This window comes from Lissotriton helveticus, chromosome 1_1 (genome assembly GCF_964261635.1).
Source record: "Lissotriton helveticus chromosome 1_1, aLisHel1.1, whole genome shotgun sequence".
NCBI lineage: Eukaryota > Metazoa > Chordata > Amphibia > Caudata > Salamandridae > Lissotriton > Lissotriton helveticus.
The window spans coordinates 471702098-471725595 of NC_136057.1; the positions used below are offsets into that span (position 1 = coordinate 471702098).

Sequence of the window (23498 nt, forward strand, 5' to 3'; positions counted from 1 at the left end):
AAGGGAGTGCTCTAACCATGTCAGGGCCAGAACTGGGGGAGAGCCAGGTCTCAGTGAGAAACAACACATCGAGCTCGTGGTCCAGAATAAGTGAATGGATTTCAGTGGCATGGCACGACAAGGACCGACAATTAAGTAGGGCCATAGAGAGAGCACGTTTCACAGCCATTGAATTATGGCCAGAGAAACAGGCTCTACACGGTAGAAATGGACTAGTCCCCACCTGTGCAAATCTACAAACAGTTGGGTGCGGTGGACGTAAGGCGATGAGAGCGTCCCTCCCATAACGGAGCTTGGTAGTAGAAGATGGCAAAGAGTCGGGCATGATGATAGGCCCTGAGCCCGTCTGGGCCCGGACGGGCACAGACGGGCTAAACTCTGGCGTAACTCCGGCGTCAGTTCGGCGTCCCCGCTGCGCGTGACCGCTGCGCGTTGGCATGGCTACCTTTATGCACAACCAGCAAGGTAGAAAAAGGACTGACTGCGCGCTGCTCCCCCTCAACAAAGATGGCCGCCTCGAGAAGGGCGAAGGACCCGCAAAGAGCGGTGAGTTGACCAATTAGGGTGCAAGATAGGATGGCAGAGGTGGGGGTAAGTGGGCCAGGCAGTTTTAAAAACGAGGATTAAGTATTCTAAATTAACTACAAAAGAAATACAAAACGGGAGCTTAAAAACGAGCGAGCTACCACTCCACACACACTTCTACAAATAGCGCCACACGCTGGTAAAGGACGCACTGAGCAGGGTTGCCTACCTTTATGCACAACCAGCAAGGTAGAAAAAGGACTGACTGCGCGCTGCTCCCCCTCAACAAAGATGGCCGCCTCGAGAAGGGCGAAGGACCCGCAAAGAGCGGTAAGTTGACCAATTAGGGTGCAAGATAGGATGGCAGAGGTGGGGGTAAGTGGGCCAGGCAGTTTTAAAAATGAGGATTAAGTATTCTAAATTAACTACAAAAGAAATACAAAACGGGAGCTTAAAAACGAGCGAGCTACCACTCCACACACACTTCTACAGATAGCGCCACACGCTGGTAAAGGACGCACTGAGCAGGGTTGCCTACCTTTATGCACAACCAGCAAGGTAGAAAAAGGACTGACTGCGCGCTGCTCCCCCTCAACAAAGATGGCCGCCTCGAGAAGGGCGAAGGACCCGCAAAGAGCGGTGAGTTGACCAATTAGGGTGCAAGATAGGATGGCAGAGGTGGGGGTAAGTGGGCCAGGCAGTTTTAAAAACGAGGATTAAGTATTCTAAATTAACTACAAAAGAAATACAAAACGGGAGCTTAAAAACGAGCGAGCTACCACTCCACACACACTTCTACAAATAGCGCCACACGCTGGTAAAAGCGGTATGTTGCAGTATGTTTCAGGCCTGAAGCTCAAGTAGAAGCACACAAAGGATTAGTTCATATATGGTGTAATTGTGTACAGAACGTAACACCTGAAAAATTAACATTATGCATGAAATAAATTTACTTAAATTGATATCACTATGCATCTTGTTGCTGTGTTGGAATCTCAGAAATGTGTAAATAGGCTTGAGAGCCAACCTATGTAATAATCTGGGACCCTAAAGATAGATAAGTCATGGAGCAATGTAGCCAGGGTCACTCTGTATAGAAAGTATGAATGATGAAATGTAATGAGTTAGTGAAGAAGTTAAGGCATACGTTGTATAAAGTTCTGGACGCCTTAAAAAACAGGACGCAAACAGTTTTGTGTACAGGATGAATCCCTGCCAAAGACCGAAGTGAAGGACACTACTATTCACCCCAAAAATATTGGAACTCATGATCACTGCTGTACTCTTTCTCCACTGCCTTCAGTTCAGGTATCCACATCCTTCAGTTCTCAGTCACCACCACGAGGATTAGCGGGCGTGTGTAGTAAACCACGGACCTTAACATCAATATCTATTTTTTTTTGTCATTTCTTATAATGTGCTGCCAAAGGCTATTGCATATTTCCCTTGTTTATAGCCCTTACATGTTCGGCAATTCTATGCCTGTGTGATCTTATCCTACTTTCGACGTAAATCTTTCCTCACCTGCATACCATTATGTAAACAGCATATTTGGTCCGATACGTAATCTACGTTTTGTACAATGTGTGTTTATGTTGTTCTAAAAAGTTTGACATTTATCAAGCAAAAACTTACACACTAGGCAAATGCCACATTTAAAAAAGCCACATTTTATAATTCCAAACCAGTTCTGATCATTAACTCTCACAGGGTAATTTGGGTAATGGCATTTCAGGTAGTTGTCCCTCTCTGGAAGATAATGCTCATGTGTTGGTATTGAACTTGTTTGTTGTTTAGGCTGGTTTCTCCTGTTAGAGAGATCCATGTGAAGCAAGGCGGACTTTCGCTTTGGGTGTTTGTTTATGTAAAACAAGACAATGCTGTACGGGTCCGCAGCTACAGGGGAACCTGTCATGCATTCAATTTTGCCGAAAGTGCTGCTGCCTCATCAGAGGATGCACTTTTTAAAACATTATTTCTGCCAAGCAGGTGGGGTCTTTAAAGATGACATGGAGCCCTTATTGAGCAGGCAGAGGTGCAGGTTTCCACCACATCAAAACCCTCCTACATAAATGTGGCCCATAGTTTTTGTTTTATTGCATACTATTATTGTTTTTTTGTGTTTTAAGTTTTGCAATCTTTGTGTGTCTGAATTTTTCGGTTGCCATCAGACAATGTTCATGTTATATGTAAGTGTGTGTGTGTGTGTATATATATATATATATATATATATATATATATATATATATATATATTAAAAGAAATTGTATGATAGGCATACGTAGGAGGGATGTACTTGATTGGTGTGTGGTATCTTGCTTTCTGCACTACTTTGTCTTAGTGTGGAATCTTAAGAAGGAACGCAAACCCAGTTGTAGCTGTATCCAAGATGTAGCTTTATTTACAAGATTAAGTTACTGGATAAGCAGCATTGTAATCTAAAGTAATCGGGTATAAGATGGAAAGCCCCACCGGGAGGAGCAACCCTGCTGCTCAGCCTGCATAGATAAACTGACAGATACACTTGAACATACACAGAGGCAACATTCCATGACATCACAGAGACTGGCTGAGTAGCAGAGGACAGGACACAGAGAAAGGACAAAGTAGTGCAGAAGGCAAGATACCACAGTTTTCTGTTGCCTTAATCAGGGCCGGAGTGGGCATCGGGTGTCTCCCTGGGAGGCTGGAAGGGTGTTTTCTTGTTTTCATCGGTGAGGGCTGGTTTTGTTACTGGGGGCCGGTTTTATTGGCCCCCAGTAACAAAAGCAGCAGTGCACATTTAAGCACCCCATCCTCTGCCTTTTTCCCCTCCCCCTCGGTGGGGAGGGGGCTGGTCCGACAACATTGCCAGGGCTGCTTTGGGTTTTCCAGCCCCGCCCTTGCCTCAATACACTTGATTCCCTAGGCCTTTATATGTTTAGCTTTGGCCGTGTTCCAGTACTGACTGCATAATGTTAATATTTCCACTCAGTGATAATGGAGGAAGCTTAGCAAAACAAGCGTCTCTTCATCTGCTATTGATTTGAGAAGCTCGTCAAATTGGTGACAATTCATTCAAAGGAATATCTCTTAAGAAAACAGACGTTTGTGCAGTTTTGTCTACTGTCTCTTCTTGGTTTTAAAATAGGTCTGTTTTATTGCCAATTTAAAATTAATGTGGTATTCTCCTGTACATTTTTAGATTGGGAACTACAAGCGCACAGTAAAGCGGATTGATGATGGGAACCGTCTTTGCACGGACCTTATGAATTGTATTCATGAGCGTGCCCGAATTGAGAAGGCCTACGCGCTACAGCTAACAGAATGGTCAAAGAGGTGGAAACAGATGGTGGAAAAAGGTATGGAAGCGGCTAAATCGATTATACCTGTAGAAATCAAAGAACGTTTATTCTGAGTAAAGGAGTTTAATGATGAGACTTAGTTACATTTCATATTTACTATTTATTGGCATTGGGGACATGCACTCCATAAAATGTTACTTTTTTTTTATACCAGGGTGGATAAATAATATAAGCTCACTTCATTTCCACACCTATCAACCAAAAATGTTTCCTTCCTTCAAAATCCAGTAACATAATAAGTGTATAGGGTTTCCTATTGTTTGTATTTCACCTATTCTAAAAGCTCACAAGTACTTCCAAATGCCATTCTCTTCTTTTGAGAAATAAAAGGCTCCGCTATCGTCCGTGCAGTGATCCTATTTCTCTTGTAGTGTCTGTTGGGGGTCAACCATCTTCACTGATTGGCTTGTTCAATTGGCATTCACATTTTGCTTCTTCCCATCACAACTTACAGTATAGAGCAATGGACCAGCCGACTTTAGCCCTTGGCTCTCGCCACATGTGCACATCCACTTGAAATAGCAATCCTTCAATGCCAGTGATGGTGGACAATGCCAATGCTTACAGTGAGCTTTGGTTCAGCCCATTGATTATCGTTAGTTAGCATTGCTTGCATTTTGAATTTCCTGAAGCTCTGTGCCAACCTTGCTGGCCTTGAATTGATCAACTCAAGGGACACTGACTTTGTAGCCCTCCTACCCCCTGCAAGTGGGGAGGTAAATGAACGCACCTTAACCCCTTCCATGCTCATGACGGAACGGTTCCGTCATGAGCGTCGGTTGAGCTGTGCTCATGACGGAACCGTTCCGTCATGGTTCCATAAGCTCAATGGAACGTTCAGCACAGCGCGAAAATTCGCGCCGCGCTGAAGCGGTTAATTACCTTCATGACCGGTGATGCTCTTACCTAAGAGACTAAAAAAACAAAGAGGAAGCTGACCACACATGTGAAGAACAAAATAGACCAAAGCACATTCAGAAATCAGTACTAAAGGACACAAAAAAAGCAACCAGACTTCCGAAAATCTCATATGGTGAACTAATAATAAAGACAAGCCGTACAGGGGAATGGTGATACTGCTTCGTACAACAAACAAAAATCACAGACTGGGCATGGTTCCCAAGATCAGTAAGTACCTGGTCATAGCACGCGGAAGCTCCCTATTCTGAACACCTTGAGAATAAGCTCTTGGAACCTAAGAGGTCTAACTGATTCAGAATTAAGGAGGAGTTAATTTTGCAACTGAGTGATCTCCATCACTCAGTTGCAAAATTAACTTAAAGTTGCAAAATTAAAATTTCACTACAAGAAATATGGACCCTTTACTCAACTCCCTGGCATGACTTTACAGGGTACAACGTCCCAGCAATCAAATCACAGGCAGGGGGGCGTGCCTCAGGAGCGGTTTCATTTTATGTAAAAAATGAATGGTTTGTAACCACAGTAGTAGTTATCAAGGGGAAGGGAGACTTTATTTTTCTTTTGGTAACCCAAGCCAACAAATCAAACCACAACATGATAACCATCACTCATAAGATGGGACTCTGTAATGATCCCATTATTTCAGGCATACATGCTAGGGTCATCCATACCAGATACATGGAGAGGTTTGCTCCTTGTACCTTTACACAAGAAAGGGTACTGCTCCTGTCCGGGAAACGAACGACTGATGGCACTGCTGCTGGATATAGAAAAGCTATGCAATGATTCTAAATAAGGAATTGCAGGAATGGCAGCAGAGAAGAAATTGGTCCCTCCATACGAGACTGGATTTCAAAAGGCTGCCATATTGAAGACAATCGAACCTGCATTTCCCACCTGAATGAAGCGACAATGGCAAACAAGAGTAAGGCCCTAAACGTAGGGCTCATTTACTTCAGAACAGCATTCAGCAACGTCTCAAGAGAGAGAGAAACTATGAACCAAGCTACATGACTCGGGCATTCTGCCTCTTCTATTAAGGGCAATTCTATCACTGTACACCATTACCTGGGAAAACGGTAAAAGTAAGCACAAGCTGGACCACGTCCGCAAAAAATTATTTCCATCAAAGACTGCCAGCCTCAGAGTTCTGACACTTCAGTAAGCAGACTGCATGGTACTCCTTGATCAAACAGCGATAGGTCTACAGAGACTTTTAAACACTCTATCTACCTATTGCACAGCCAGTAACTTAAAGATAATGTTTCAAAAATGAAGGGGATGATCATTATCCCCAGACTCCTAAAAAGAGGAACGTGGTTTATCTGGGGAAGTGCAATTGAAGTTGTGGACACCTACAAATAACTTGTGATATGGTTGGCCAGCAGGGGTTGCGCTGCTCTGTATATTCTTGACCAACAGGCGACAGCATATTCATTAACGTGGGCTTGCCATAAACTACAAATGTCAAGGGTGAACCCCGATTTGTGAAGGTGATGGGCAGCAAGCTCCTCCCAACAATTTTGTATGGAGCAATGACCTTTAGAGATAAGTTGGCAAATTGGTTGGACAGAGCACAATACATGTGTTACCGAAGAGTTTCTCCTTACCAGACTGTACTACACATGGCCAAATTCGTCTGGAATTTTTCAGGTCTTCACAACTTCTGATACTGACGGCAATGTTTCTAGCTTATTGCCTCAAATCTAAACAAGCAAATATACATTAAAACATGCAATTTGGGAAGTAATAAACACCCCACAAACAGGATAGCGCAGCTACTGGAATACTGCACTAAATGTCCTAGAGGCACGAGAGATCTGGACAGGTAATCTTCCTGCACTCTTAACATCGAAATTGTTGATAAAACAAGCAAAAATTATTTCAAGGGAGAAGGATGTGCGGACACTGAAGGAAAAGGTGCACAACACCTGGGCAATAATGCTGTATGAACCAGGTGTCCTCCTGATTTATCTCCCCTTATCTCTTGGCAAGGAAATGAAAAAGCAGCTGATGAAACTAAGATTTAGTTTAATTCTCTTAAAAGCCTAATGAAAGTCAATGACAACAGGCAATGCAGACTCTGTGCAAGGGAAGAGGAATTCTTGTTCCACATCCTCTTGAATTATCAAAAGTTGCTCCAACTAAGAAACTTCTGCGTACGTCCAATATTGCGAAGAATAAACATCAGGACCTGCCTGGACGCCATCCGATTATGTTTGAAAGGTGAATCAACTTAATTAGTTGCCTGATTTCGGATATTCCTCAAAAGCACGTTAGCAGCTCTGCAGTCAACATGACCTCCATTGGAGGAAAGATAACATCGCTGCTACAGATCTATGTTGGCAGGTTTTTAAATACCATGACCTTACCCAGCCCTTAGAGATGGATCACCTACTAGAAGCCTGAAAGGGAAATCACTTCAGCGAGCCGCTTGATTTCTGAAACTCTACAAAAGCACTTTTTCAGTTTTAACAGACAACATAATCTCTGTTGGAAGGCATATAATATAGCTGCTATAGACTGTCCGTGTGATACGCTGTTAAATACCTTGCTCTGTACCTAGCTTTTAGGGATGGCCTTCCTATTAGAAGCCGACTGTGCACCTTGGGCATCTGACAAACTGTCCTTTTAGAAAGCAGAACTTGAAAATATTTAGCACTTTAACTTCACCGCCCCGACGGTACAAGGTTGTTCCAGTACTACTGGTTTTCGTTTTTTACCAAAGGAACAGCTCTTTTTAACGGTATGTATGGTTTTGATAAAACGTAAGTTATGTATTAACCCCTGAAGAATACTTTTTTAGCAGTATTGTAATGATTTTAACTAATCGTTCAATAAAGAATATCTATCTGTTGTTTTGATTGTGATGACTTGAATCATACCACTGATTGTGTTCAGTGAACCACTTTTTAGGTCTCACCTGCAACAGTGCATGCCCTGCATGTGCTCTTGTGTGTGCTGGTTATTCTATACAACAATGGGCTTGGGGCCAATCCATTGCTTACCATTCGTTGGCTTCATTATCACTCTTATTTTCTGCCTCCCATTTGGGCTGCGTGTGCCTGCTTCACTTCCTGTTCTTTCATCTGGAGCATGGACCAAGTACAGAATGATTGTCTTTGATTAGTGTCTTTCCGCTGCCACTTGCGGATTGAGGTACATTTTTTCTTATTCACCATTGTTGCTTTCCCATTGTTGATTGCCCCGTTGTCTGTTGTTTTTCCCCACTTCCATCCCCGGTTGCCAGTTTTGCTTTTTCATACTACCACCCCCATTGTCTGTGTTTCTTTTACCCCCTCACAACCCCACTGTCCGTGTTGCTTTGACTCCCTCCTATCCCCTGTTGTCCGTGTTGCTTTTACATGTTACCACCCCGTTGTCCGTTGCTTCTACCCATTCTCACTTCTGTTGTCCTTGTTGCTTTTATCCCTGCTTGCTCCCCCCATTGTCGTGTTGCGTTTACCCTCTCCTACCGCCCCGTTGTCTATGCTTTTTTGACCTCTTTCCAACCCCATTGTCTGTGTTGCTTTTAACCCTTGTCACCCCTCCCTCCCTTTGTCTGTGTTGCTTTTACCTTCCTCCAGCCCCCATTGAATCATACTACTTGAAAAAAAATTTTCAACAGTGAAAACATTGATGCACTGGGATTTACATTTTGTTCTGCATATTCAGTGTATTTCTATGTTAGTGTAACAAACCTTGTTGCCAGGATGACCAAGGATTGCATCCACCTTGTCTATGGTAAATTCCTACAACTTCATCCAATGTTTTGGGCATAACCGTGATTAGAAACTGAAGATAACCTCTCTCCTGTACATCACTGTTCCACCAATTGCAGAGCCAACGTTTCTTTGGATTTCTTATAAACCATAACCACGTAGCCATCATCCCCTGGCGCCTTCGTTCCCAGCATTCCCCTATTAGATTTAAAAATCTCATCCTTTATAATGGGTTTTCTCTAGATGGTCTGTCCTTCCGTTTTAAGCTAGTGAGTTGCAGGACTGTCCGATTTGAATATTCTCTCTCTCTCTCTCTCTCTCTCTCTCTCTCTCTCTCTCTCTCTCTCTCTCTCTCTCTCTCTCTCTCTCTCTCTCTCTCTCTCTCTCTCTCTCTCTCTCTCTCTCTCTCTCTCTCTCTCTCTCTCTCTCTCTCTGTAAATTTTTATTGAAGAAACATAAATACAACAAAACAATCAAACTTCACAAGGCAAGGACATAATAATACATTGACATGGGTCCGTGTGGACGGAGCTCAAGGGTCAAACCAGTATAGCACCATCGGAGAGAACGGGGGCGGACAAGGAAACAAACGAACAGAATATAATAGATGACGAGTGAATGCCAATTAGGGGGACAAAGACACGTCAATGGTTACATCGTGTGTGGGAGTACATACATTACCACGGTAAGCATTCCACTGGGACCAAATTCTACCCCATTTCTTGGGTCGTCCCCGGGAAAGGTACACAGTTTTCTCCCGGAACATGCACCAGTCCATGTTGTCTTTCCACGTGGACAGGGTAGGTGGTCTATGCGAACCCCAGAGCTGGGCAATGTCCCTCTTCGCAACCATATTTCCAAGAGTCGCCCATGTGATCTGAGCTGAGCTGTAGTCATTAGGCTCCCAGACATTCAACAGACAACGCCTGGCCTCGGGCAGCAGGGACACACCCGTGACACTTCATGACATCATGCACTCGAGACCAGAATCCGGCCACCTTCGGGCATTCCCACAATATGTGGAGAAAAGAACCAGACCTCCCACAGCCACGCTTACATAGCCCATCCAAAGACAAACCCATTCGAACCAGGCTAGGCCCAGTGACATACACTCTGTGAAGTATCTTCAGTTGGACGAACCGCAGTCGGGCAGGAATGGCGGCCTCCTTAGGAGAGGACAGTGCAGATTGCCAGTCCTCATCGTCCAATTCAAGTCCGTCAGCACCCCACTAAGCCCGGAGGCGGACCAGCAAGTCAGCTCTGTTATTAATGAGTTTCTTGTAGATGAGAGAGATCGTGCTGTCGGGCATGGGACCATCCAAAATACGGTCCTCCAAAGGGGAAGACTCAGGGATATCGACACCCGCTGCAAACACAGACAACAGAGCGTGGCGGATCTGGGCATACCTAAAGAATTTAGTATCGCCGAGCTCATACTCCACTCGCAGCACATCAAAGGACTTAACGGTACCCTTCGACCACAAGTCGCCCACTCTGCTAATACCGATCATATCCCATTTATCAAATCCTTTCGTTCTCCACAAGTGGCCCAAGCACTCCGAATCATACAAAGGGGTGGCTTGAGTAAATCTGCCCCGCCAGCCCAAAGCCACATTTGCATCATGCCACACTCTCACAGCAATCTTGGTGGGATCGGTCAGTGCTCCGCGGAGACCACCAGAGTACAACTCTCTGCTGAAGGTCCCCCCTGGCAAAATAAATCTATCCATTGAGAATGCCGGGGCAGGGCCCGCTGCGTAGGTCGCGTGGTTAACTGCACTCAGCTGAGATGCCCAATAGTAACGCCTGATATCCGGGAGGGCTATCCCGCCATCGTACCATGGAAGAGTGAGCTTAGAAAGGGCGATACGGGCACGCCCATCCCAGACCAGTTGTCTCTGCAGGCTCTCCACTTCACGAAAATAGCCAGAAGCAATCGGGTCAAAAGAGTTTTGAAGTGCATACAAAAATTGGGGCAGAGACATCATTTTGAAAAACGCCGCTCTGCCGAGGGGCGACAGCGGCATCCTACGCCAGCGAGCCACATCAAGCTTGAGCCGCTAAAGGGGGGGCAATAAATTGAGTTCATAACGCCTGGAAGGGTCCAGGGAAACATAAATCCCCAAGTACCTGAAACCAGTCTCCGTCACTTGAATCGGAAATCTACGCGGCAGTGGAGGGAGATCCCCAGCCAAAACGTAGACGCAGGATTTAGCCCAATTAATAACGAGACCGGAGTGCCTACCGAAGGAAGTAAGAACATCAAAAAGCACATTAAGGGACTTTTTAGGGGAGGTGAGGTACAGTAGGATGTCGTCTGCATATAGCGAGACTCGGTCCTCAAAGTCAGGGGACCACCGGATGCCCCGCATAGAAGGTTCCCAGCGGAGCCACGCCGCCAGCGGCTCGAGAGCGAGAGCAAACAGCAGGGGGGACAGCGGACAGCCCTGACGGGTGCCCCGTCCCAGCGCAAAAACGCAAGACACTCGTCCGTTAACAACTACCTGGGCCAGGGGGCTCTCGTAAAGGAGTTGCACCCAGGCTATGAAGCCCGCCCAAACCCGAATTTCGAGAGGGCCGCCCAAAGGTAGGGCCATTCGATAGTGTCGAAGGCCATGGTAGCGTCAAGAGAGGCCAAAATGGCCGGTTCAGTAAGCGTCTCAGCTCTCGCGAGAACCCCGTGGAGTCTGCGCAGATTCAAAGCTGTGTTGTGGTGCGGGATAAAACCGGATTGATCTGGATGAATCAGGTCCCCGATCACGGCTACCAAGCGATTAGCCAGTAATTTAGCCAACATTTTGGGCTCGGCGTTGAGCAAAGAGATTGGTCGATATGAAGTACAGCGATCCCGAGGCTTACCCTCCTTGGGAATGACGACAATAGTAGCAAGTCGTTGGTCAAGAGGGAGGGAGCCTCGAGAAACATGTCTCGCAGATAGGGCGCCATTTTGTCGGGTCGCAGTTTGTACAATTCAATGGGCAAACCATTGGGGCCCAGCGCCTTGCCCGAACGGAGGGAACGGATAGCCACCGCGATTTCATCGACTGTAAGCGGAGCATCCAGGAGGTCTCTATCAGCGTCAGAGAGGCAAGGCAAAGCAATGTCTCGCAACAGTAGACGGGAGTCATCCTCATCCCTGTCACAAACAGAGGTGTACACAGTTTCAAAGTGGTCCGCAAAACACTCAACGATCCCAACAGGATCAGTGACACACTCACCATCAAGCTTCTCAATCACGGGGACCACACGATTCACTCTCTCCTTTTTATCCAACCACGCTAGCAGTTTACCCGCCTTATCACCCACATCATACAATCGTCCCTGCTGCTCCCTGTACATCACTTTCGCAGCATCCGTCACAAGAGCCTTGTAGTCAGCTTGTTTCAAAGCAAGGGAGTGCAGCGTAGTACTGGATACGCCAGCCGGAGGTCGTCCTCCAGAACTGATATCTCGGATTCCAAGCGCGCAACCTCCACATTTGCAGCCTTTTTAGCAGCGACAATCGGGGATAAGGACTGACCACGTACAACAGTTTTAAATTCTTCCCACAACGAAACAGCAGAAGAAACAGACCCCACATTGTCATCAAAATAATGGTCAATGGCTTTAACAAGATCAGAGCGGGTCCTGGGGTTCTGAAAGTACCACGGGTTAATAGGGGCTATCCTACCCTCATCGCCCGCCCCTACCACATACCGGAGCCACAAGGGGGAGTGATCGGAAATACCCCTAGGGAGCTGGCCAATTTCTCTGATGGAGGAAGACTGGACCGCCGGCATTAAGAAATAGTCCAATCTAGAAAGACTACCGTGTGCCCCAGAGTGAAAGGTGTATTGTAACTGCGTAGGGTGTAGCAGTCTCCAGGCGTCGACAAGCCCGAAGGTCTCTATCGGGTCACTCAACCACCTCTGCGCCCTCGGTAAGTCCCTGGGAGGATAATGATCAGAGGCGCCGGAGACAACCGAGTTAAGATCTCCACCCAAGATCAGAAGCCCCTCAGGAAGATCCAATAGAAGTTTAGACAGATCAGCATAGGTTGAGGCCTGCAGGCCCGGGGGGACGTAGACTGAAAGTATGGACACGGTCTTCCCCTCCCACCTCCCAGTGAGCACCGCATAGCGCCCCCTGTCGTCAAGTCGTACCTCGTCAATTGCAAGAGAGAGAGAGGATCGAATAAGAATACCAGCCCCCCTAGACCCAGAAGTAAACCCCGCGTGAGCCACCAACCGATACCCGCGCCTATTCAGTGCCTGACAAGCGTTGCCCATTAAGTGCGTCTCCTGTAGGAGGACGATATCGGGGGAATGACGCCTAAGGAAACGCAAAACCATACTACGCTTAATCCTGTCCCCTAATCCATTGACATTCCAGGATAACAGTCTCAACTCGCCGCCCCCCATCCCCGAAAGGTAGAAAGAGCAGGTCCCACATAGAACACCACAATCAATACAGAAATGAAAAACAATACGATGCCTCGTGAATTAACAAAAACACACACGCACCCCCCCATCCCCCAAATGAACCATGTTGCTCCCCCCACCCTGCACCCCTGCGTAAGACTAATAAGCCACCCCAACTTGCAGTGTGCCTGTCGCCCCATTACTAACTAGCTACGCAAAGAACCCAGGAGGTGGAAGAGTCCCCATTCACCCCCCGCCACCCCCAGGCTGATCTAGGCCTAACAAAGACCCAAGTCCAGACTCAGCTGACACAGCAAGAAAGTGCAGACGCCGGGATCCACCGGTGAAGTCCTCATTCAGCCACACCTCCGTCGGCTCCTCCAGGGTGCCCAGTACGTTCGTTTCCCTTAGGCAGGGAGTCGAGCCAGTCACTGACATTATCAGGGCGAGTAAAAAAGAAGACAGAAGACACAGTGTCGATCTTAGAGGCCAAGGCCTCGTATTGCTGTCCCATGGAGGCCTGCATATTGGCTATGGCTCCCATGACGTCCTGCAATGATGGGTCCGAAGACGTCGGAAAGAGGGTCTTGGAGGTATCCGAGGCACGGCCAGAAGCGCCGGGCGACCCCTTGACCTGTGAGTAGTGGTCCATGATATTAGTCTGGCTTTGGCCACCACGGAGAGGTGCCTTAGTCTTGCGTTTCTCAAGGGGCTGCCCGGTAGCCATTTTGGAGAAGGGACCCCGAGGGGGCCCTCGCGACCTGGTGAAAATGGCCGGACGCAAAGTGTCCAGACAGTCGACAAGACCAAATCCGAGTGTCGCAGGGACGAAGGGGCAGAGGCGTGGGCAAGTAATCATGCCAGAACCAGTCAAAGAGGAGACTGCAGGTCCGCCGAAAGTGGTGAAAGGCTGCACCCCACTCAGAGCCAGGAGCAGAAATCGAAACCGAAAGTTAAGAGGGGTCGACCCGAAGGGGACCCCGGCAGCCGTTGTTGATCAACTACTCCACGGCACAGGCAGCAGTCGAGCCCCCGGTCCGCCTCAGGGTGGGCCTCAAAAAGTAAAAACGATGCAAAAGTGGACCCCAGCGTCCAAATTCGATTTTTCAAGGTGTCCGAAGATCAGCAAGGATATGCGAACAAAAGCCCGTCCTCGAAATCAGGATGTTTCCAGGATACTCGTGAGGGGCGGCGCGGGTCCGGGGAGCTCTGTGCTCACGCGACCATCTTGGATGCCCGCGAAGCTCCTCCTCTCTCTCTCCTTTTCATTTGAGTCTCTTATGAGCAGCTCTCTTGGTGGACGTTAGTACTTCCTGAATTGTGGCTTTGAAATCCTCCCACAAAATAGTCCTCTATATATTTCTCGTCACCCCATTGCCTGCTATTTTCCAATAATTTATTTATAGCATCTAAAGCTTCATTGGCAACTAGCTTGCCGTAGAGGAGTGCACCATTTCATATCTAACCCATTTCCAACTGATGTAGTTACCACAGCCACCTATATTAACTGTACTTTGTTATCTATACTACTATTATAAAGAGAGAACTGGGAACCTTTGAGGCGGGTAAACTCTGGAACCACAGCGCCAATCCAAACACCCAATACATCATTGGAATTGTCAGGGTATGCAGATGGACATAGGCTATATAACAAAAAAATATATATGTTAGAAGGACAAAGTACGTTCTTTGCTAAAGTAGTCCCATGGAAGTAGCGCCATGTTGGAGGTGGGCGTGTGCGCTAACGACGTGCGTGCGGAACGTGCTGACATCACGGCCAGACATTTTGGTAAAGTAAAGTAAGTAAACCAGGAGTGCGAGGAGGAACGGCCAGGAGCGCGAGGAGGAGCAGCCAGGACAGCGAGGCTGAGGAGCGGCGGCGCCCGCGGTGTGCTACGGTAGAGGTCCGACATGCCCAGGGGTAGGAGCGGCCAGGAGCGCGGGGAGGAGTGGCCAGGAGCGCGAGGCTGAGGTGCGGCGGCGCTCGCGGTGGGCTAAGGTGGTTGGGGGCCAGGGATTCGGGACGCGGCATGCTGCCGGAGGTCTGTGCACGCGGACCATGTGCGGCTGCTTGGGGGCCCTGAAGGTGGCGGTTGCGCTCCGGAGGACTGCGCAGTAAGCCTCATTGCCCCCGGACAACGTCGGGACGGGCTGCTAGTTTAAAGTATAGAGTTATTATCCAGCCAGTCTGTTTGTATACCAGTAACCAGAGTCATAACAGCGAGGACCATTTTAAAAATGTGCTAGCTTTCTAAACAACCAAACATAACTACAAACTGCTAACAGGCTCATGCTGACTACATGGCCTTAGAGACTTAAACCTTGCAAGTACAAGCAGTCATTGGTAGGTGCAGCATTAAACATGTGGAACTCTCACTACCTATTAGTCTGTGTTTTCAACTCTATCTTGTTCATTTCAGGGAGAAGTTAAAAGTGTCCTTTTCACAGCTATCCGAACCATGATATTGATGTTTCTATAATTTTAAATGGTGATTTTATCTTAAATATTTAGCTTTTTAGTTTATTATGCTTTGCTTTTATGAAAAGCATACTAATACATTACTAATGCAAATTGTCCGAGCAATACTATTAATTAAGTTGGCACAGGTTGAATAAAGGTTTGGCCCAACCAGGAATATGATGTGGCAATATGAGGGAAAGTGTTTCTCCTGTGGGAAACAGCCTTTCTGTGCACATAATCAAACCTCCCTTTGGTGTTTGTCTTAAACTTTCTTCACCATTATACCTACCTTGCATAGCTGTGTTTTTTGCCTCATATTTACACCTCTTCCTAATAACATTTTGCCATTTTGAAACTTATAGTACCTTTTAGGTCTCATACCAACACTACCTGTACTTCCGATTTAGGCAGTAAATCAACTCTAATTCTTTCTTCTTTGTTCTCTGACATAAAAGCCATTAACCAGCAAAAAACTGCCTTCCAGGCTGTTCTGGATGGCTTTTGCCTGCAATGAAAAAAAGTGCTCTCATCAAAATTTGTGTAATCCTCTCTTGATGAAACTTTCTCTAACAAGCTTCTAGACAGTATATTCATAATCACTTTTAACTACCTCCTTCATAACAGAAGATTCTTAGTGAATGAGTTAAAGCTCTTAACTTTAAGAATGCCCTCACTATAAACAGGCTTTATTCCCCTCCTATCGTTTCCGATTCTTGTATTCTATGCTTATTGCCTTGGTTGCATTTCTCTATTTGCTGTGAAGCGCTCTGATACCCCCCGGGTCCAGCTAGCGCTATACAAAACTTCAATAAATAAATAAAAAATTAAATGTTCTTTCTGACGTCAGCCAAGGGGAAGGTCAACTTCCTGTGCTACCTAAAGATTTGGAAGGCTACAGTGATGCTCCACCCATCCGCATGGGTGCAAAAGAAAGTCTGGCACCCAATTCCATTCTACATGGTAGATTCTACCTACCTACCACATGAGATCAATTTCAAAAACAATAAGCTGAAGAGAAACAGGCATATGCATACAAAGAATCGTTTTCATCTTGGATTTAAAAACAAATGCAGGATTTAAATGTAAAAGTTATTATATATGAATGAGTCTCTGGTTGCTCATGTCAATGGCCCCACTGATATGTCTGTCAAACCACTGTGTAACAAGCTATCCCTCTTGCTCTACCCTCCTTTTTCTTTGGGAAATGCACGGCAATAAATTAACACACCGTCATTGTGTGCCTGGATTGTCCTCTGCTCTAGGTTATTCAGTCGATGTAACTCCCCTCCACAAAAAAATAAGGGAAATCGAGAATCACATCGGTAAGTAGTCTACTTTACATTCCGCTACTGCATCAGTCCCCGATATTTTCTTTTCATCTTCAAGGTGTAGCTAAATAAACCTTGAAAGATTTTATCTATTGTTTTATCTATTGTTTTATTTAGAACTACAAGCTTAAGCTAGTTCATCCAACGTGCATGGGTAGCAGAAGTTACATGAAATGGAAGCAGATCAATGAAACAGCAAGTTGATATTTTTCCAACTACAACTCCCCTCTCCCGGAAGGCCACTAGTAACTGGACCAACATAAACTCCCAACATGACGCAAGGAAAAAGCACGGATGAAAGGTTTGAAAGTTAAGACAGGTGAAAGATTCATTTTAAGTGAGAACCCCATAAGAATAAACCCATCGAAAGAACCCCATATTTGTACATACATATATAAAGACTTGGACTTCCATGGAACCCTCTGATAGTCTTCCATGGATAAACTCTTTAAAAGACCTTCTAGCTGAGGTTCACATTGAACTCCATTTGGACATCCAAAGCTGGAGCAGTCATTTTTAGCAACTGTTAAAGTGCTGATTAAAAAGTCATGCATGCATACATCCCTTTCTAAAAGCAGAGTGTCATAATGTAGATTTGTATTATTTTATATATGTAAGAAATTGGTTCGAGGCATGTGGGCTGCTGAATTCATATCTATAGCATAGATCGCCGCCTAGTGTTGGGTCCGGTTGATTGCACATTGTTGTCCTGGAAGAGTCTTCAAAGTATCACGAGGTAGTTGGCTCCTCCCCTTGACTACAGTGCGCATGGGCATCGACTCCACCCCCAGATTGGTTTTTTCCGCCATTGGGTTCGGATGCATATTTGATCTCTCAAGTTCGGAATCGATAGAAAATTTCTTTTCGGCCCAAAGGCCTTTCTCTAGCGTCGGTATTGTTTTGCGTTCGGTGCCCAGCTCTGTTCCGGCTCAGTTCCCGAGTCGGACATCCAGAGGAGTCGCGTGGCTCTTCGGTGCTCGAGGCCCAGTCAACGCAACCAGCCTTATTTGACGACACATCATGGAACGGAGCCCGTTCAAAAGATTCCCCGTGTGCAACTCGAAGTATCCCCACATCGATGTCCACCCGGTGTGCAACAAGTGCCTGTCGCCGGATCACGATGAAGCCAACTGTATGGCTTGTTCTCGTTTTCGCTCTAAGAAGACGATTCGACTTCGGCGCGTGGCGCGCCAGGAGGCCCAGCAGACGGCCCCTGACCCGGTGAACATTTTCGAGGGGGAAGAAGAAGACGAGCAGGAAGATAGAGAGCCGATTTCGACTCCAATGGCAGAGATCGACTCCAACTACGACGCAGACGTCGAAATGCTCGATACAGAAGACGTCGTCGACGAGGTAGGAGACGACAATGAGCCCTATGGGGCCACGGAAGATAGCTCAGGCGAAGAGCTATGCCCCGTTCGGACAATAGCTAAGGCTCAGGTCGAGGGATCGCCACATGGCCTTACCCAAGATCTTGCACCTAGATCCACGGTCTCGCCTCCGGGCCCGGCTACGGACACTTCTACGGAGCCGCCATTAGCCAAATCGAAAGTGAAAGCTTCGGTCTCGACAAAACCGAAAGTGATAGAGGCGCCATCGAAGCAGAAAGCGCCTGTCGCCTTGGTCGGCTCCACGTCTTCGAACCTGTCGGCGCAGACGAAGCCAAAGAAGGTTGTTGAACCGGTGAAATCGCTCAAGGCCGTCGACACAGACAAAGGACTCGGAGCTCCAAAAGCTGTCGATCCTCCACGTCGGCCGGACAAGGCCAAAAGTACTGTTGCCCTCGAGTCTGCACATGGTGGTGGCTCGAAAGCACCTGTTGGGTCGACGAAACCATCCGCATCCTTCACACAGCAGGTGTCGGACTCGTTGCAGCGCATCAGGGACAAGGCTTCCGCAGTCGATCCGAAGGATACTTCCATCCCGAAGCCGCCAGCCAAAACGCAGAAGTCGACGGCGCCGATTCAGTTCACGCTGCCGCCGAGTGGCGCCGAAAGCGTTCGCGCCCAGGACGGTCGTCGAGGCGTCCATGAAAGGTGTCCACGGGACCGAAGCCTACCCCTGCAGTTGTAGGCACAAAGCGTCGACAACCCCTACTGGAGGATCAGTCGGAACAATTTATCGACGCCGACACCGGTAAACTTTCCATCTATAAGCGAAAGATCACACCGGCACAGCCTATGGAGTCCTACACGATTCCTTTAAAGAAGAAAAAGGCTTCCACGGATTCCCCAGTTCTTGTTGAACTAATTAATCCACGTGCTCAGGACACTGCTCAAATCTCGCCCACTTACTCGGATGAGGAGGCTGGGGAAGGTGACTGATGAATACAACTACCCTGCCGACACTGATCCTGAAGATCACCATGACACATGGGCAGATGCTGCGGACCCAGGGGATCCGCAAATTGCCCCGGACACTCAAGGGTATACTGTCAAGACCTCCCCTACTGAGGATTCTGCGGCATTTAATGCGCTGATTGAAAGGGCAGCTAAAAATCATGACCTCCAGCTCCAGGCTGACCCTATTGAAGTGGATTTTCTGTTTGATAACTTTTCCACCTCTGAAAAAACTGTCAAGACTCTGCCAATGCTGAAGGGTGTCTTGAAACATGCTGCAGATATTTTTAAAGAACCCACACGTGCCAGAGTTATAAATCCCAGAATTGAAAAAAAGTACAAGCCGGCACCTGGCGACCCTACGTACATCAAGGGACAGTTGCCGTAGGACTCTCTAGTTGTCTCTAATGCCCGGAAGAGGGCAAATTCACAAACTACTGGTGATGCTCCTCCCCCCGACAAGGAATCTAAGGTGCTAGAAGCATCAGGGAAGAGGGTGGCGGCTCAAGCGGCCAATATCTGGCGTATTTCTAACACGCAGGCGCTCTTGGCCAGATATGACAGGGCACATTATGATACACTTGAAACCATGTTACAACACTTGCCAGATGAGTATAAGGAGGCAGCCGAGATGCTCATTCAAGAAGGGAAACTCATCTCAAACGCTTCTATTAAGTGTGCACTGGACGCAGCAGACACCGCGGCCAGGGCCATTAACACAAGTGTAATGTTGCGGCGTCATGCCTGGCTCAGAATCTCCGGCTTCAAGCCGGAGATACAAACCACCATCCTAAATCAGCCTGTAAACCCAGATCACTTATTTGGACCTGAGGTGGACACCACCCTGGAAAAAATCAAAAAAGACACCGAGACTGCAAAGTCTATGGGGGCTCTCCAGTCCCAGCAGTTCAGGGGTAGTACTTTTCGTCGCTCAGGCAATAGAGGTGTTTCCAGAGGCCAGATGTCCCAGCAAACGCAGTACACTAAAGGTGGTGCACAAACCACATACAACAAACAGAGTAGAGGTGGCTATCGCGGAAACAGCGCCAAGGGCAGAGGTCGTGGAAACAACAACTCCCGATCCTCTGCCGCCAACAAACAGTGACGCCTTGTCTCTGCCCCCCGACCATACAACACCTGTCGGGGGGAGACTCCAACGGTTCCTGATAGTCTGGAAATCCATCACCACAGACAGGTGGGTCAGAAAACGTATCCAGTACGGTTATTGTCTGGAGTTAACATCCACTCCACCCAACATTCCCCCAAAACACCGTCCTATGTCGACAGAGCATTTGCACTTATTGCAGCAAGAGGTGCTCGTCATGCTGCAAAAAGGGGCAATCGAGCTCGTACCAGTGGAACAAAGAGGCTCGGGAGTGTACTCCCTGTACTTCTTGATCCCAAAGAAAGACGGTTCCCTACGGCCCATACTGGACCTCAGGCCCCTAAACCAGTACATTCTCTCAGAACACTTTCATATGCTCACGCTGCAGCAGGTTCTTCCGTTGCTCAATCAAGGGGATTTCCTCGCAACATTAGATCTCAAAGATGCATATTTTCACATTCCACTACATCCATCACACAGAAAATACCTCAGATTCACCATTCACAATCAGCATTACCAATTCAAAGTCCTCCCTTTCGGAGGGACCACAGCGCCCTGGGTGTTCACAAAGTGCCTAGCAACAGTGGCTGCGCACCTCAGGAGACAAAATGTTCACGTCTACCCTTATCTGGACGACTGGCTTGTCCAAGCAAAGTCTGCCCAGCAGTGCGCTGCCGACATGTCCCACACCATTCAGCTCCTTCACAATCTGGGATTCTCGCTGAATTATCCAAAGTTGCACCTTCAGCCAGCCCATGTGCGGCAGTATCTGGGCGCGACGATAGATACTCTGGCGGCCTCAGCGCAGCCAAATTCTGTGAGGATCAACAGCATTCAATTGCTGATACAGAAATTCAGACCGCAACACTCGCTTCCAGCACGAGTGTTCATGCAGTTGATAGGCATGATGGCCTCCTGCATCTTCATAGTCCCGCACGCGAGACTACATATGCGTCCGCTTCAATAGTGCTTAGCACGTCAGTGGAATCAGGCTCACGGACAGTTGAAAGACCTAGGGTTGGTGACCGGTCGTGCATACAACTCTCTGCATTGGTGGAATCCACACAACCTTTGCAAGGGCCGACCGTTCCAGGGTTGGGGTGCTCATGTACTCCACTACACAGTGCAGGGACTATGGACAACGCAGCAAAAGAAGATGCACATCAACCACCTAGAGCTGATGGCAATCTTCATGGCAATGAAGGCATTCAAGGTACATCTGAAACAACAAAGTCGTGTTGATCCGGACGGACAACATGACAGCCATGTACTACATTCAGAAGCAAGGAGGCACACACTCTCCACAGTTGTCTCATCTGGCTCCGAGCATGTGGAAGTGGGCCATTCAGAGGAACATCTTCCTCATGGCGGAACACCTCCCAGGCAAGGACAATCAGATGGCGAATCTGCTCAGCAGGTACAGCCACCAAATGCACGAGTGGGAGATACATCCATCAGTACTCCACCCGTACTTCCAGCAGTGGGGTCATCCAGAGATAGACCTGTTCGCCACAAGGGAAAACGCCAAATGCCAAAGCTTTGCCGCCAGGTTCCCGCACCCACAGTCGCAGGGCAATGCGATATGGATGAACTGGTCAGGCAAATTTGCGTACGCTTTTCCCCCAGCACCTCTAATACCGCTGGTGGCACGAAAGCTAAAGCAACACTCGATGACGCTCATCCTGGTTGCTCCAACGTGGGCACGCCAACCATGGTACACCACATTTCTAGAACTTTCCGTGGTACCGCATCAAAGGCTGCACCTCACACCCAGACTTTTGACGCAGAGCCATGGCGACATTCAGCACCCGGATCAGCAACAGCTCAGCCTGGCGATCTGGCTCCTGAGGTCTTAGAGTTTGGCTACCTCAACTTGCCTCCTGACTGCATGGATATCATACGGGAGGCAAGAAAGCCCACCACCAGAGCATGCTACGCAGCAAAATGGAAGCGCTTTGTCATTTATTGCGTAGACCACGACATTAACCCGCTTGACGCGTCCACGCACAACATCATTTGTTATCTGTTACACCTTTACAAATGTAATCTAGCATATGCTTCCATTCGAATACATTTATCCGCCATAGCGGCTTATCTCCAAAACAGGCAGCATCTCTCCCTTTTCAGAGTGCCTGCCATTAAAGCTTTTCTAGAGGGGCTCAAACGAGTCATTCCTCCCAGGACCCCACCTGCTCCTGAATGGAATCTTAATGTGGTCCTCACCCGACTGATGGGTCCACCTTTTGAGGCTCTACATTCATGCAAGATTCAGTTCTTAACATGGAAAGTGGCTTTCCTGATAGCCATTACGTCACTGCGACGTGTTAGTGAGCTCCAGGCGCTCACTGTACAAGAGCCATTCATACAAATTCACTCCAACCGGGTGGTGCTGCACACTAACCCTAAATTTCTTCCAAAGGTGGTTTCATAGTTCCAAGTCAATCAGACTATTGAACTGCCTGTGTTCTTCCAAAATCCTGAGACAGTGGCAGAAAGAATGCTCCACACTCTTGACGTCAGAAGGGCTTTAATGTACTACACTGATAGGACCAAAGATTTTAGGAAGACGAAACAACTCTTTGTTGCCTTTTCCGCACAACGCAAGGGCAACCCCATTTCCAAAGCAGGTATAGCCAGGTGGATCGTTAAGTGTATTCAAATTTGCTATCAAAAGGCTAAGCGCACTTTAACGAGCCCCCCAAGAGCCCACTCCACCCGCAAGTTGGGGGCCTCCATGGCTTTCCTTGGAAATATCCCTTTAGAAGACATTTTTAGGGCAGCCACATGGTCTACCCCACACACATTTACAAAACACTACTGTGTAGATGTGCACTCCAGCAGCAAGCAGCTGTAGGGCAGGCTGTTCTAAAAACACTTTTTCAAACGTCTGCAGCTGGCACAGGCGGCCACCGCTAATGGAGGGACTGCTATATATTCTATGCTATAGATATGAATTCAGCAGCCCACATGCCTCGAACTGAATATGCTACTTACCAGTATGCATCTGTTCTTGGCATGTAGGGCTGCTGACATTCATATCGCCCACCCTCCTCCCCGGCGCCTGTAGCGGCTGCAGAATTTACACTTACTCTTAGCATGGTCATCGCTAACACTGTTACACTCCATCTTCGCCACAATGGCTAAAAACAATCTGGGGATGGAGTCGATGCCCATGCGCACTGTAGTCCAGGGGAGGAGCCACCTATCTTGTGATACTTCGAAGACTCTTCCAGGACAACAATGTGCAATCATCCGGACCCAACACTAGGCGGCGATCTATGCTATAGATATGAATGTCAGCAGCCCTACATGCCAAGAACAGATGCATACTGGTAAGTAGCATATTCATTTTG

The 23498-nt window shown here is 47.6% G+C and overlaps 1 protein-coding gene across 4 annotated transcripts in view; it reads left to right on the forward strand.

Annotated features, from left to right (window-relative positions):
* Window positions 1-23498, forward strand: part of PACSIN2 (protein kinase C and casein kinase substrate in neurons 2) — a 581107-nt gene that overhangs the window by 293858 nt on the left and 263751 nt on the right. For all 4 annotated transcript variants that reach the window (XM_078673888.1, XM_078673891.1, XM_078673889.1 and 1 more), the window contains exon 3: window positions 3710-3866. In XM_078673888.1, coding sequence (XP_078530014.1) covers window positions 3710-3866 — 157 coding nt within the window. The remainder of the gene's footprint in view (window positions 1-3709; window positions 3867-23498) is intronic.